General features: G+C 37.9%; 1 protein-coding gene and 1 pseudogene across 1 annotated transcript; both read left to right on the forward strand.

The window, feature by feature from the left end:
• Nucleotides 1–421: 421 nt before the first annotated feature.
• Nucleotides 422–1669, forward strand: LOC103417862 (cytochrome P450 714C2-like; annotated as a pseudogene).
• Nucleotides 1670–15916: 14247 nt separating this feature from the next.
• On the forward strand, nt 15917–16975 carry LOC103451248 (uncharacterized). The gene has a single exon (XM_070812924.1). It carries the CDS (start codon nt 15917–15919, stop codon nt 16973–16975), a length of 1059 nt encoding a protein of 352 aa, XP_070669025.1.
• Nucleotides 16976–17535: the final 560 nt, after the last annotated feature.

Raw genomic sequence — 17535 nt, forward strand, 5'->3', positions numbered from 1 at the left:
TGTCTGCGGCGGTGACAGCAAAGAACTGGGGGAAGCCAGCGGTGTTCCGATGCGATAGAGCCCCGATGTTCGGTAATGGCCTAGTCATGTCCCAAGGGGAAGAGTGGGTTCGTCACCGCCATGTTATCACTCCTGCTTTTAACCCAACAAACTTGAAGGTATACATACACTCTCGCTCTTTCTATATATATGCACATCAAACACATAGTATATCATATACAATACTTGATATTATGCTTTGCCCTTTTTCCGGTTTATTGACATAAACAAACCGGAAATGGGCAAGCATTATACTCCACAAAAATAATATAAAACCTTGGTTAGTGAAGCAGCATTTATTCTTCTACTGCTTTGACTATTAACATACTTTTTATGAAACCCACTAAATTATATTCCATGTTCAATCAATGTTATACAGGCAATGGCGAGCTTAATCGTGGAGACCACCAACAAAATGCTAGACAATTGGAAAGATTCCGGACCTCAAGAAATCGACGTCGAGAGAGAAATCACAGCAACCGCTGGAGACATCATCGCCAAGACCAGCTTTGGCATCAGCTACCAAAGTGGCCGCCTAGTGTTCGAAAAACTAATAAGAACCTCGCAAATGACACTCTTCAAAACGAGCCGTCATGTGGGAGTTCCTTTCGGAAAAATTATGCACCCTAAGGAAACCCTAGAGGCCAGAAATCAACCAATTGTTCTTGTCAATCATTGACGAAAGGTGAAAATCCATCAAAGGGTCGATGCGCAGCGCGACCTGCTTGGCTTGTTGCTTAAGGAGAATGAACGAGGCTTCACAACACAAGAACTTGTCGATGAGTGCAAGACATTTTTCTTTGGAAGTCATGAGACAACTGCATTGGCAATCATATGGACAATGTTGCTTCTGGCCACCCACCAGGATTGGCAACATCAGTTGAGAGAGGAGATTAGGGAAGTGGTCGGGATAAAGAAATTGAGGTGGACATGTTTTCTGGACTTAAGAAGGTAAAACTTTCCTCTGCCCCGTTTGGTGGGCTCAATGGGATAAGTTGTGATCAATTAAAATGAAATTGAGTCTAGTCCGTTGTTGTTGTGTCACAATGTGAGATGGACGAGACTGGACATGATGGGTTGTGAATTTATAATAGAGTGGATTATCTAGCATATCCTTATATATATAGGTTACAAGACATGTCTTACAAGTTCCTATCATATCCTTAGGCCCAATTCCATCCAACCCACCAAACGGGCTGTTTTTGTCTTTTTATTTTCTCCGGTAAGATGCGTTTATTCAAACACCATAACTGATTGTGCTTAATTTAATGATGCAGATGGGATGGGTGATGAATGAAGCCTTACGAGTGGAACCAACATATGGATTGCCATCGTCGGCATGCACCACGACCCGGCCCTTTGGGGCGAGGACGTCAACAAGTTCAAGCCGGAGAGGTTCAAGGACGACATCCACGGCGGGTGTAAGCACAAGATGGGGTACTTGCCTTTTGGGTTTGGAGGGAGGATGTGCATTGGTCGAAACTTGACTTTCTTGGAGTACAAGATAGTTCTAACCCTAATTCTAACTAGGTTATCTTTTACCATCTCTCCAACTTATAGCCACTCGCCTTCCATTGAGCTCACTCTGAGGCCTTCGTATGGCCTGCCTCTAGCACTCCAGCCCCTCTAGGCACTTGGGTTCTACGTTCTGATCACTCCTAATCCTTATTGAAAATTAGCAGCATTGATCTCTTGAATAAAAAGCAAAAGAAACAAATACACTAATAGTTCAACTTGCAAAGGATATTTGTAGTCCTTCCGTGTTAAGTTTTATTTCACTTCGAAGACAGAAGACGAGTATAATCACAAGCACTACAGATAGAAGAGAAAGTGAGAAACGATCATTTAAACGTCATACAGACTATTCTTTAAGTAGTCGAAAAACTAGCTCAATCAGTCACAGGTGAGATGCAGTTCAATCAAAAAGGCTACCAGAAAGTGCAAATGATACTGATCCTATGAGTTTATACATGGTTTTAGGTGAGATGCAGTGTGCTATTCCAAAGGTTAAGATGGGAAAGAGAAAATACCTTCAGTTCTGCTCCAAGCCTTCCAGAACGTTTCTCACGTAGTACTGAGAGTATTAACGGAAAGATTGGTTCCTTGATTGTAGGAATATGTTCTGCTTTATATTAGGATCATATCATGGAGATTATGTAGAATATTAGGCACCTTCTTGTATACTGATTATTATGAATGAATAACCAAATTCACAGAACGCTCAATTTTAAAATGGTACAAGAGCACCGATCCCGGTGACTCTAAAACCCAAATATGCTTCCGCCACAACAAGCATCCATAACACACATTCCTTCCAGCAAGCAACGCCACCACAGCAATGGCAGAATCAACTATTTCTTCCAGCAAACCAGCGACCAAACCTGTCGAGAACTCTACTGAGATCTCTGATCCATATGCACTGCATCATTTGGATCATTCGAATCGCTTGGTCGCCAAGGGATTTACCCAACGTGAGGGAATTGATTACAGAGAGACTTTTGCTCCCATAGCCAAACTCACAACCGTGCGATACTTGCTTGTCGTTGCCGCTGTTCGCAATTGGTCCCTCCATCAACACTACAAAAAAAATGGTCATTTGCTACCAACATTTTCCGAGGACCTATAAATACCCTCGTAAAAATTGCTATTTCCGACCACAAATTATGCTCCGTCAGAAATATGTTGACAAGAGGTTTACTATTTTCAACACCCAAAATGCCCTTGGAAAGGGTTCCTTCGCCGTCGGAAATAGCTATTTTTTGGAGGGAAAATTTGATGCCACATTTATTTACGAAGAAACTTATTTTCGTCGGTAAAGTATTATTTTTTCCGAGGGCATGTTTTAGTTGTCGGAAGTAATTGTTTATTTCCGAGGGCAACAAGTGGTCGTAGGTAGTAATTTCCCTATTTTTGATGATGATTATTTGTTCTCGGAAGTGATTGTGTATTTGCGAGAGGAAGTAGAGGCCTTAAAAAATAACCATCTATTTTGCGAGGGCAACCAATGGCTCTCGAAAATAGATATTTATTTATGAGGGCATATAGTTGTCGTTGAAAAAGATCATTGAGTAGAAAAAATATTAGATTGTGTAATATCCACTAGTGTAAATATTTTAAATTGAAAATCAAATTAGTTCATTGTATTCTTATAGGGAGAGGAGTGTAGTTGTAAAAAAAAATCAAAATTGAAGCTAAAATAACCGTAAAATCGTGATTTTCCGTTTATAACCGTCAATTTTTTTTCCCCTTTACCTAATCTATGAATGTTTGTTTTTTACGATTTTTTATGTATGCTATCTCGGAGTATATACAAATAAGTTTGACGGTTGGATCGTTGAACTAGTTTTGTAGAATGAGTGTCCCATCAAAACGATAGATTCAACATACACTTAGAGCTTATTTTATACTTCCATTAAGTATAACATAAGATTTTGTGGTATCCACTAGTGTAAATATTTTTAATTGAATATCGAATTAGTTCATTGTATCCTTATGAGGTCGAAGAGTGTAGTTGTAAAAAAATATCAGTATCGGAGCTAAAATAACCATTAAATCATGATTTTTAATTAATCACCGTCGAAAATTTAGTTCCGTTACCTAATCTCTAAATGTTTATTGTTTGCGATTTTTGACGTAGGCTACCTCAGAGTATATACAAACAAGTTTGAGGGTTGGATCGCTGAAACTAGTTTCATATAATGCGTATCCTGCCAAAATGATAGATTGAACAAACACTATGAGTTTATTTTATACTTCTATTAAGTATAACGTAAGATTTTTTGATATCCACTAGTGTAAATATTTTAAATGGAAGATCAAATTCATTCATTGTATTCTTATATGGTCGAGGAGTGTAGCTACAAAAAGTTATCATAATAGGAGCTAAAATAACCGTTAAATCGTGATTTTTCATTTATAATCATTTGTCCCGTTACCTAATCTTTTAATGTTCTTTGTTTGCAATTTTGACGTATGAAATCTTAAAGTATATACAAACAAGTTTGAAGGATGGATTGTTGAAACTAGTTTCATAGAATGCGTATCTCATCAAAACGATAGATTCAACAAACATTGAGAATGTATTTTATACTTCCATTAAGTGTAACATAAGATTTTATAGTATCCACTTATGTAAATATTTTAAATTATAGATCAAATTCGTTCATTGTCTTCTTATAGGGTCAAGGAGTGTAATTGTAAAAAATCATCAAAATCAGAACTAAAATAATCATTAAATCGTGATTTTTCGTTTATAACAGTCGAAAAGTTTTGCCCCATTACATAATCTCTTAAATTAGTGACGTATGTGATATTTGAAGTATACATAAACAATTTTGACGATTGGATCGTTGAAATTAGTTTTGTAGAACACATATCGCCTAAAACAATAAATTCAAATATAATCATACATTTGACCCAAAAAAAAAAAGAAAAAAAAGAATCATATATAGAATACAATTAAAAAAATTTGGCGGAGGCGGGAGACTAAAATTTTGGTGGGCTGCCAAAATTTTGGCATGGACCTCTAAAAACTCAAACTCTCAATTTCCAAAGTGAGCACTTAGCGCCCTTTAACACTCTCTCGTCCTTTTCACTTCTCTCAAGCAGCTTCTCTGCCTTTCCTTTTCATAAACAAAACCCTAGCCTCCAGCCTTCATTTCGTTCATCAAAATCAACACCATCGTCTCCGTTGCTCTCTATCTCTGCCTTTATCCAAAAAATTTCCACACGCTCCCACCTCTGCAAACCCGAGCCCAGCTCCACCTTTTCGAAATCAAAAGCAAAACCATATCTGATTGCAAACCCGGCGAGTTCCTAGCGAACTCGTCTTCCCTTCTACTCTGCAACAACAAACCCCTCAAAATTCGTTGATCTAAACTTAACTCCAGAAAGGAAAACCATGGGCTCCTTTGCTACACACCACAGTTGCGCCGAGTTTCGGTCGACTGCGCACCCAAGTCCGCGGCTTCTTCTGTAACAGTGAGCACCTGTTTTTTCTTGTAATTTTTCGTTAAGCGTAAGATGACCACCAAGTGTTTGATGAAATTTCTCAAAGGGTTATGACATTTTGGAACGCGTTTGGAAACTGGGTTATTTGCTACTTTACTTGTAAATCCAAGTTTTTCCTTGAAAATTGTATTTATCAGGAAATTCGATAAGACCACTTGCTTATTTTAGGAAATGGGGCTGTTTCTTATGCTATAAGATTTGATGTGAGTGTGATGTTAATCAGCCATTGAAATACCACAAATTTTGGTTGTAATGTTGTTTGTTGTTGGCTCTGCAGGGGATATCTGTTTTAATTTGAAATGGGTTAGAAAGACAAGGGTGGTTGTCATCAAGCGAGGGTGGGTGTTAATAGTTTTCTAATCTGTTATTTATTAATTAATAGTTTTCTAATCTCATTTGCAGGTAATGATAACAAGAGGCAAAGACAAGGGTGAGTGTCATCAAGCGAGTCATTCCCTCTCAGAAGCACGCCATCGTGGAAGGCAACAATCTGGTATTAGTCCAGCCCTATTATTTGTAATTTGGTATATTGTTCTCGTTTAACTAATTTTATCTTGCAATTCTTTAAGCAACTTTATATACAGTTTCATTCAATATTATAGCATCTTTCTTCATGAGAGAACTTCTTACAAATCCATTCTGTTGTGGTCACTCCAATCCGGTTGAGATTGTAGATGATCTCTATGATTATCTCAACAAAAATGTTCGATCATGTTTTTGGGCTTATGCTTTTTTCTCACGACTACCATTGAGCAATTGGAATTGGCCAGTGTAATGTGGTTGATAGTCTATAGACATTATGCTTATTTATTAAAAGTATCTTTAATGCTTGGAAGCTCTTCTAATGCTCATATTAGTATTCAAGTTCCCTGTCTTGTGTAATGCATATTGGATGAGTTCTATTGTGTTGAAAAAAGTAATTACATTTGAAGGATACCATTCAGACGCGAATGTAGTATATAATGTTCAAGGCTTTTTGCTATTCGATCCTTAATAGTCTCAAATCTAATTTCTTTCAATGCTCAAGGCTTTTGGTCATTCGGTTCCAATGAATTACATGGATTTGGTTGCTGCTAAACATTTACTCTGTCATTGCAGGTAAAGAAACATGTCAAGCACAGCCAAGGTCATGAAGGTGGGATTTTCATTGTTGAAGCGCTTCTACATTCGAACTCCTCAATGGTTGGTTAAGCAGACATGGAAAACTAGCGTTACAAGATGTATCATAGGATTGTAACAAGTACTTTAAATTTTTTACATTGATTTTTGGTATATGTAGTTGAATATATGGTTTCATTAATATGAAACAATTCATTCAATAAAAATTGCCATTGGAAATATTATTGAACTTATAAAAAAAAATTGTATTTGTATCCTTTTGTTTTTTACCGACAAAATAGGATAATCGCCCATATATAATTCCAACGCCTCTTGACCATCATAAATATGTTTTTATGCATATTTTTGACAATTCTTAATTGTTGGTAATGGTAATTGCGACGATTATATACTCTTGCAAATAACATTTTACTATTGGAAAAACATTTTTTGACACAATGTTTTGGTTATAAAAAAATCATCGGAAAAAAGAGATGTCGTCGTTCAGAAAGTATATTCAACGGGCATATAAGTATTTGCGACCACATTGACATGTCGAAAATAAAATAATTTTGCCATTTTGAAAATTCATTTCCGACGGAAAGATAACTAGTAACGACGAGCCTCATGCCTTGGAAATGAAGCATTTTCGACGGTTGGTAAAGAAAAAAGTATTTCCAATGGAGCAATTTCCGACGCCCAGCGAGGGCTTTTTCCTGTCGGAAATAAGTATTTGCGACGGCAAATTACCTTTTCCGACAACATTTGACCCTTGCTAATGACGTTTAATTTTGTAGTGCAAATGGATGTTCAAAATGCCTTCCTTCATGGCGACTTAACTGAGGAAGTTTACATGCACTTACCTCATGGGCTTCGTCGGCATGGGGAGACTAGAATGGTTTGCCGACTCAACAAATCCCTGTATGGCCTTAAGCAGGCATCCCGGAGTTGGTTCCAGAAGTTCTCCAGTGCAATTCGCCAAGGTGGCTTCCAGCAATCCATGGCCAACCACTCATTATTCACAAAGGTATCAGGTGATTCCTTTACTGTGGTACTCATCCACGTAGATGACATGATTATCACTGGCAACGACGATTCAGCCATAGCCAGTCTTAAAGCTTTCCTCCACACCCAATTTTGCATAAAGGATCTTGGCCATTTACGAAATTTCCTTGGTGTTGATGTTGCTCGTTCAGCCACTGGGATCTCAATATCACAATGGAAGTACACATTAGATATATTCGACGAAGCATGCCTACTTGGGGCAAAACCAGTACAAACTCTCATGGAAGAGAATGTCAAGTTCTCGCCAATGGATGGTGAACTGCTTAAGAATGCCTCTTACTGTCACGCCCTGACCAACGAATAAAGACTATTCATGAGCTAGGGTGTGAGTCATATCTTAGCTATAGAAATAAATTCTACAACCAAGATATGGTGAAAAATAAAATGAAATTATAACGATTTTACATACATTAGATAACAAAATCTTACATAAAATTTATAAAATACGCAGCGGAAATAAAATATTAAAATACAAAATTAATTCATAACAAAAGTACCAACTAAAATAATAATTGAAATGAGTAGCTCTTGCAAAAACATAAAATATATGCAATGAGATGCATGAATGTACTCACATTCTTCTAATCCTATCAACACGTACCTAAGGCACCCAAGCCTGCATGTCCCATACCATGCTTATACTACTTGGCTCCGAGTACGTTAGAATATGAGTTAACTCATGTTCATCCCTTAAACTTAGTTTTTGTAATTAAACTCTCAATTTCCACTTTATTATACATGCACTTCCCCCGACGCCCAATTGTATATTCAAGCCCTGCACCCTACGCCTGACATATACAAGATTTCATTATTTTTATAATCAACCAATTTGTATACTCAAGCCCTGCACCCTACGCCTGACATATACAAGGTTCATTATTTTATATTCAAGGTAAACTTCAGCCCTTGAATATCCTCATAACTTAGACACTTTACACAAATGAGCACTTGACACAACACAACTCTTTTTCTTGCTTTGCAATGCATATGTATATGTCATGTTCACATAGATATCAATACTCACATTTTATCTAACAAGCCTGCAACTTCAACATAAATCAAGTTGATTAGTAACAAGAGTAATATAATCATAATATTAACAAAATAATAATCTATAATGTAAATGATAAGCAATATGTTACCATTTCCTCATTTTTTTATTGTTTCAATTTTGTTTCCTCTCTCTTGTTCTCTTTCTTCCTTCACCACTTCCCCTTCCTCTTCTTTAATATAGCTGAAACTCTACATACGTAATAGGAGTTATATTGCTGAAAAACTTCCATGAAAGTGAGCGAAAGAAACTAGAGATGTTGGTCATGCAAAGAGGTTGGCAGAGAAGGCTAGCTCAACAAAACATCAGCTGTTCGAACTGGGGTACAAGTCAGCACATAGATTGACTTGTTGTGGTTTTTGGATATATTATAGAGGAGATGATAAGGAATAACTTTTGTGAAGGAAGTATTTTGATCTGAGCTCTAAAAAATGGGGGTTTGGTGCACATAACATGGCTGTCCAGTTTTTTTGCGGAATTAGAGACTGGGTTGATATTTCAAACATATTGGAAGATCGCACAGTTGGATTTTCCTGACATTTTGATATATTATGGTAGAGAGAGAGACGAACAACTCTCATGAAGAAAGTACTATAATATAATCTATGGATGTTGGTGTTTTAGTCTGTTAAATAGGCTGGACTAATTTCTAGTTTTTGGAAACTTTTCTTTTGATAGATGAAATTGATGGTAGTTTGATGGAGAGATTTGTTAGGTAAGGTCTCATGTATTTTTCTGGGATTTGTCTCACACTTTTTGTACATCATTCTCAAGGGAAAATAAATGGAGATTTTTGATGGTTTGGTGGAAGTACTTCTCATGTTAATGATCTCAAAATGTAAACGCATAAACACACAAGATTTAAGTGGTTCACCAAATCGACAACATCCACTGGGGTTTGCTTTCATTGTATTTCACTATATATGAGGGACTTACAAATACAATGAAATATGGCTTAAAGCCTTAACAATATGTAAAAGAAAGGTAATTGGGTAATATGAAGGGAAGGATGGCTTTTTATTGGAGTTGTTCTTTTTCTTCTTCTTCCTCTCTCTTCTCTCTATGTCTTCCCTTTGGTGAGTGCTCCTTCCTTTATAGAGATTGTATTGCATCTTCCTCTCCAAAGAATCTCCACAAGTGTGCCAATAGAAAGAAAGCAAGTGTTGTTCCAATCATTAGACACAAAATGTGTTCCAATAGAAACACACCAATTGTTAACCTAATCATCACCATGAAATGTGTTCCAATCACAAGACAACAAATGTTGTTCTAATCCTTAGCAATGAAATGTGGTCCAATAGAAAAAACAACAAGTGTGAAGTTAATTATGAACTAATGAATAATATGCAAGATGTTCCTTGCACCCAAAGGCCACGTCTAAACAATTTGGAGAATGAATCCTCACCAATTACCAACCATGATACGTGGTTCAATAGCAAAACAACAAATGTGAAGTTAATCAACATCATGCAAGGTGAATAAACACTCAAAAGCCACATTCAAAGTCTAAGGGATATGCATCCCACCCGTTCTCACCTCATTGGAAAATTTGGAATGACAGATTGAAGCATTGAAGAGAGAATATAGACAATTAATTGAAATTCCCCTAGGCTAGTGAGTAAGCACTCTAAAACAACAACAACAACATCTTGCCACATGCATGCCAATACATACACATACCTAGTCTATGGCTCTATATAGACTCACACCTCTCCAATGTTTAGGGGTGAGTAATCTCACTACATTAACTCAACTTGCCAACTCACTCCTATTTGGTAAAAATATCAATCCAAACTCAACACTTAGCCACAAGTATAAGCCAAAGGCTTCCCACCTCCACACCCTAATTATTAGCTTCTATTAATTACCAAATTCCACCTTAACCTATCTAGAGTGGTGACTAACCCCTCCTCTTTATTCTCTAATGGTTGGCAAAACTCTACTTAGCCTTTGTGAGAAAATAAAGCCAAACTCATGCACTTAGACACATGCACGTATGCTATATAGACTTCCACTCCACATTTAGAGTGGTGAGTAATCACCAAATCATTAACTCCTAATGTTACAAACTCTCCACCTCATCTTTGAGAGAAAATAACAAAACAAAACTACTCATTTAGTCCAACCTCAAACTCTTGGCCCTTTAATCAAACCAAACTCATTTAATCTCCCTTCTCCAATTCAAACTAAAAATATCTCTAATTACATATGAACATGCAATAGCTAGTTTTTGAAATAATTTGTAGCAAAAAGGATTTTACATTGAAACTATTTTACATACCGAAAATAGGTTCTTACATAAAAATAAATCAAATAAAATCATTACGTAAAAATAATTACCCAACATACACCCGCATATATAACCCTTTTTTTTTTTTAAATACGGGGTATTACACTTACTATTGGCGGCTAGTTGAAAGGCTCATATAGCTCACCATTACAAGGCTGGAAATCACTTACTCAGTACACATTTTGAGTCAGTTCATGCAACATCCAAGAAAACGACATCTCGACGCAGTCCATCATCTCTTACGGTATTTGAAAGGGGCACCTGGGCAATGTTTGTTCTTTCCATCCAAAGGCAACTTGTTGTTAACTGGTTTTTGTGATGCGGATTAGGCTTGTTGTTCCATAACGAGACGATTAGTGACAGGCTATTGCATATTCCTTGGAGGAGCACTTGTATCGTGGAGAACTAAGAAACAAGGTACCGTTTCACGTTCCTCGGCCGAATCAGAATATCGGGCCATGGCTTCCATAACATGTGAGCTCACATGGATGCGATATTTACTAAGAGACTTGCATGTTACACACCACAAGTCAGCTCGACTCTATTGTGATAATCAAGCGGCATTTCACATAGCTGCAAATCCGGTGTTTCATGAATGCACCAAACACATTGAGATAGACCATATTGTTCGCGAACGTGTAACATCCCATATCGCCCAAGGGAGTGATCCTTAAATGTATATTCACATCCCTACCTAGCAAGAGGCCTTTTGGGAGCTCACTGGCTTCGGGTTCCGTAGGAACTCCGAAGTTAAGCGAGAAGGAGGCCAGAGCACTCTCAGGATGGGTGACCCACTGGGAAATTGCTCGTGAGTTCCCAAAAACAAAACCGTGAGGGAATGGTAAGCCCAAAGCGGACAATATCGTGCTACGGTAGTGGAACGGGCCCGAGATGTGGTGGACCCGGGCTGGGATGTGACAAATGGTATCAGAGCCAATCCATGGTCGGAAGTGTGCCGACGAGGACGTCGGGCCCCTAAGGGGGGCGGATTGTAACATCCCACATCACCCAGGGGAGTGATCCTTAAATGTATATTCACATCCCTACCTAGCACGAGGCCTTTTGTGAGCTCACTGGCTTCAGGTTCCGTAAGAACTCCGAAGTTAAGAGAGAAGGAGGTCAGAGCACTCTCAAGATGGGTGACCCACTAGGAAGTTGCTCGTGAGTTCCCAAAAACAAAACCGTGAGGGAATGGTAAGCCCAAAGCGGACAATATCGTGCTACGGTAGTGGAACGGGCCCGAGATGTGGTGGACCCAGGCCGGGATGTGACAAATGAATCATGTCAGACACCATTACAACAACACATGTGTCCTCTGCCAATCAACTTGCTGGGATATCTACTAAGCCACTTGGACAAGGAATGTTTCACCCTATACTTGGCAAGTTGGGTGTTCATGACATTCACTCTCCAACTTGAGAGGGAGTATTAACGGAAAGATTGCTTCCTTGATTGTAGGAATATGTAGATTGATTTCATGTATAAATTACCTAGTATGGATAGAAAGTCAACTGTTGTAATCCTATCTATTAGACACCTTCTTGTATACTGATTATTATGAATGAATAACCAAATTCACATAACGCTCAACTTTAAGAGAGAGAGTTCCGTATTTGGAGGACTTCACTTCAACCCATTTTTGAAGTTCTTTAAAGTTGCTTTCAAACAAATCTGAGCCTGGTTTGGAAAGATCTTCAATCTTCTCTCCCGGTTCTGCACCTTCAGGCTTCAGCCTCTGCGGGCTTATCACTCTGCAACAATAATCGGTAAGCTTGTACTCCCCTTAATTGTTAGAGATACATAAATGAAAATATAGGCGATAAAGGAAGTATAGTGACTTCTTGCTCAGCATTCATAGGTATGGAGAAATTATCTCAGAAATTATCTCAGATTAAGAATTACGTATATTCATACCCGCATGGCATTAGTAAAAGCTTTTCTACGAAAAATGGAAGGAAAAAAAAGTTCCTCACAATTTTAAAGTTCAACAATTCACATGCAAGTAAAACCCGAAAGGTCTACTGAAGAAGCTGAAACCAATGACAAAGGCAAGCCTTACGACTATGCCCTTTCAGTCATTTAAAAGCACACCAATCCTAATACATGAAACTGTATTTGGACTGGATTAGTGACATGGCAATAACGATTGGTCGAACATTTATCTTCAACTCACTATTGTTGAATTGTTGATATGACCATTATTAGAATTGTTAGGTATGGCAATAAGGATAGGTTTCAGCTTTAAACGATCATTTAAACCTTATTGCTTTTTTCTTAAAAAAGTCGCATGTGTTTTTTTTTCTTTCAGGCAGAGCGTTCAAGCCAGTAGATCGAGCTTGATAGTAACTAGATTAGTGAACTTTATCTTGGTCGCACAAAAATCTGCACTAAATGCAGTATTTATTAACCTTCAAATAATTATTCCTTTAGATCTTGAAGAAGGTGCGCAAATTACCCAATCCTAACAACAAAAAAACCCTAGATTTGGATGATTGTTGCCTCCAACACACCAATTGTGCTGCAACTTCGCAAACAAACTAGATGAACGAAAAATGGGATGAGCGAGCCACCCGCGCAAAAAGCGCTCCCATAATCCAACTTTAACATCTACCTAACACCAAAGTGTGCCGTTGAGGAGACGCACCTGATGGGCCAAGTAGCGAGATTGGCCGTGGAAGAATGACGATGGGAAGAAACATCTAAGTAAGAGAGGGGCATAGCTTTAAAAAAAATGAGACAAAAGCTCAAAGAACACCAAAAGATAAGGGCCATATTGAAATACAAAAAGGCTAATGCGATAAGAGGGAATGAAATAGTTGGGATTGGCAAGTAAGGGGAGTTTGTTAGACCCCGTTTGAACCTTAACTCATATACACAAAAACAACTGCTATTACTCAAGAACCGTCAATATCTTCAACATACTTTGCCATGCACAAGGACACATTATATAAACTGTTGCAGGCTAAAGACCAAACTAACTTTCTTACAAATATTACACATGGAACAGTAAAATCACATCACAAATGATGAACGTGGCATGTGATGTGGCAAGTGCTTAATAGCATCCTAACATTACCGCTCCCAAAAAATAAACTTGTCCCTCAAGGTTGGAAGTTCAACTCTAGCAAGCAATTCACAGTAATCTCCTAATGCTGAAACAATCAAAACATTAGCAGCAGCTGCATCTATGTTTTCCATATTCCTCTGCTCCCAGTATGCACCCATAAGAGATGCATGGAACTTAACAATTGGCTCCAATTCTATATCCTTCATTTATACTAACAGGCAACAGAAACAAATAGCAATTGATGAGATCCCTTTTAATTGAATGACAAAGGCATTTCTAATCAGCTTCTCTCTCTGCAAACTAGCAACTAATTCTTTACACGTGAAACCATTCCTTATTGCTGAAACCAATCCTTTACTAATTTCATATTTAAAGCTGAAACCGATCCTTATGGCCATACCTAACAATTTTAATAATGATCATATCAACAGTTCAACAATAGTCGTATGGCTTCATTCATCACCCATCCCATCTGCATCATTAAATTAACCACAATCAATTATGGTCTACTGCAGCATTTTCCACCTTCAATTCCCATTAGTACTTCTATAAAACTAACTACTGTTACGGAACTACACTAACTTTACATAAACTTATGCGCAAATGTTTTTCCTTAGCGACTCGAGCCCATTTTTTCTCTTTTATTTGTACTTTACTAATTTCTTATTAAAATAAGGATTGGTTTTAGCTTTAAAGAATAGTAACACTAAAGAGAGATATTTTTCAGTGTGACCGGCACACGAAGTTATACACCACGTGTCACTACACAAATGATGAGATATGTATGTTAAAATGTTAATAACTTAAAAAATAAAATTTCCCACTACTTACATAAAAACACATGGTATACCATCCGTATTCCCGTCACAATAAAAAAAATTTCCACTAAAAAGAGAAATGTTCGACCAATCCTTATTAAAGCTGACACCAGTCCTTTACTAATTTCATATTTAAAGCTGAAACCAATCCTTATTGCCATACCTAAAAATTCTAATAATGATCATATTGTTGTAAATAGTATAAAATGTATGCCCACATGCATACAATAAACATGTCATATGTTTAATAGTGTTTTTGTTTGTTTCCATGGTGATGCTCTATAAATAGAGCTTTACGAATGTTCAACAAAGCAGAGAGAAAAAGGAAGAGAAAAATATCTAATAGTAATAATATACATTACTTCCTCTGCAACAGCTTGTGTTGGTATAATACTCTGCAACTGCTTCGTTCCTGTCCCGAATAAAGGTTATCTCTCTATAACTTTTACATTTTTATAACACGTTATCAGCACGAGTCTCCAAGTATAACCATGTCTCATTTACATTCACTAAACAATAAAGGAAATCATTCTCTCATTTCTCTCCGCCGAACGAAAAAAAAAAAAATGTTTCCTCTAAGGTTTTTCCTGTTCATCTTCTTCATCTGCCTCAACTGCGCAGTATATCCTCGCGACGAACTATTTGCTCCATGCCTGCTCGTAGTTCTCCAACTAGCGGTTACAAACATCTTTGATTACTTGTTTGGTTTGGATATTGATTACTAACATAGTATTTATATTGATTTTACTGCGATCCAAGATGGTGCGGTATCATCGCCTATCTTGGACTGCAGATCTACTTCATTGCAATTTTAGGTGGTGCGGTATAATCGCCCTCCTTGCTCTCCAAATTTAAATTTACCTGTTGTTTAATTTCATTGCAATTTTAGGTGGTGCGGTATAATCGCCCTCCTTGCTCTCCAAATTTAAATTTACTTGTTGTTTAATTTCATTGCAATTTTAGGTGGTGCGGTATAATCGCCCTCCTTGCTCTCCAAATTTAAATTTACCTGTTGTTTAATTTCATTGCAATTTTAGGTGGTGCGATATAATCGCCCTCCTTGCTCTACAAATTTAAATTTACCTGTTGTTTAATTTCATTGCAATTTTAGGTGGTGCGGTATAATCGCCCTCCTTGCTCTCCAAATCTAAATTTTCCTGTTGTTTAATTTCATTGCAATTTTGAGGTGGTGCGGTATAATCGCCCACCCTGCTCTGCGTATTTCAATTTTCTTGCTACTTGAGTGGTGCGGACTAATCGCCCATTCCATGTTACATTCTTTCAATGAGAATGGTGCGGTACAATCGCCCTTCTCATTCACCCTGAAAATCTCGAGCCAGAAGTTTCGAGTGCTTATCATTTTGACCTGAAGATCAAAATGAAAAATTTGTAAGAACCAGAAGTTCTAACATCACATTCCTCTAGGAATACATATTACTGCAAGTTCTTACACATATCATTTTCTTTCAGAAAAGAAAATGACGAACTTGGCTAAGCTTGAATATGCTGCCCTGGACATTACCCGGAAGAATTACCTTACTTGGGTACTTGATACCAAGATCCATCTGGAAGCAGGGAATCTTGGAGATACCATCAGGGAAGAAAACAGCTCATCTTCTCAAAATCGGGCGAAGGCTATGATCTTTATTCGCCGCCATCTTGATGAGGCACTAAAGAGTGAGTACTTAACGGTTGAAGATCCGTTAGCTCTCTGGGAAGCCTTGCGAAGCAGATACAATCACCAGACAACGGTGATTCTTCCAAAAGCTCGCTATGAGTGGTCTCACCTGAGAATTCAGGATTTCAAATCAGTGGCGGAGTACAATTCTGCGTTGTTCAGGATTACCTCTCAGATGAAGCTCTGTGGGGATACCATTACTGATGAAATATTGCTGGAAAAGACTTACAGCACATTTCATGCCAATAACGTGCTCCTGCAGCAGCAGTATAGAGCGCGAGGCTACACTGAATACAACCAGCTGATATCTGTGCTCCTGGTAGCTGAACAGAACAATGAGCTCCTGATGAAAAACCATAATTCCCGACCTACTGGATCTGCACCATTCCCAGAAGTAAATGCTGCTTCCTTCGAAGTGAACGCCACATCCTCTGGTGGTAATTATCATAAACAAGGACGTGGCCACAAACGAGGTCGATGGAATAGGAAATGCAAGAACCATGGTGGTCAGTTTCACAACCAGGTTCAGAGGCATAATTATGGCCCGGGCTTCAAAAATGTGAATCGTCACAAAGGCAAAGCTAACATGACCAATGCTCCCAGGAACTCTGAAGGAGCCTGCCATAAGTGTGGTGGCAATGGGCATTGGGTGCGAACTTGTCGTACCCCAAAACATCTGGTGGAGTTGTATCAAGCTTCCCTCAAGAAGAAAGGTGTCGAGACCAATTTTCTCGACCAGGCTAAACCAATGGATATACCTGATCCAGTGTTTGATTTATCAGGGCAATTTGACGCAACTCACCTAGATGTTTCAGACTTCATTATGGAAAGGGGGAATGAAGTATATCGGTCCGACTAAATCGTTTATGTTTGATGTACTTTTATTATGCTGAACTTGTTGTCTAAAACTAGTTTTTCAGATTCAATAAAAATGGCATGTAAATTTCCTGTTATAAATTGTTTGTTAACTGTGATTCCATTGACTCAGAAAGCATGGATAAAAACTGTGGTTATTCTCAGAACATGAGAAATGGCGGAGATATTTGTCTTGCAGACAGTGCAACCACACATTCAATACTTCGTGATCGAAAGTATTTCTCAAGCTTAATGCTTACAAAAGTAGGGGTAACAACAATATCAGGACCTTCAGATGTGATTGAAGGCTCAGGGAAAGCCCAGATTATGTTACCAAATGGAACAATATTGTCCATACAAAATGCATTGTATGCTACTCGATCTACTCGAAATTTGTTGAGTTTCAAAGACATACGTCTAAATGGATACCACATTGAAACGAAAAGTGCAAAAAATGTGGAGTATCTATGCATTACCTCCAATGATACCCAGAAGCGTATATTGGAGAAGTTGCGTGGTTTTTCGAGTGGATTATATTATACATACATAAGGACAGTTGAATCA

Source organism: Malus domestica, chromosome 01 (assembly GCF_042453785.1).
Source record: "Malus domestica chromosome 01, GDT2T_hap1".
Taxonomy (NCBI): domain Eukaryota; kingdom Viridiplantae; phylum Streptophyta; class Magnoliopsida; order Rosales; family Rosaceae; genus Malus; species Malus domestica.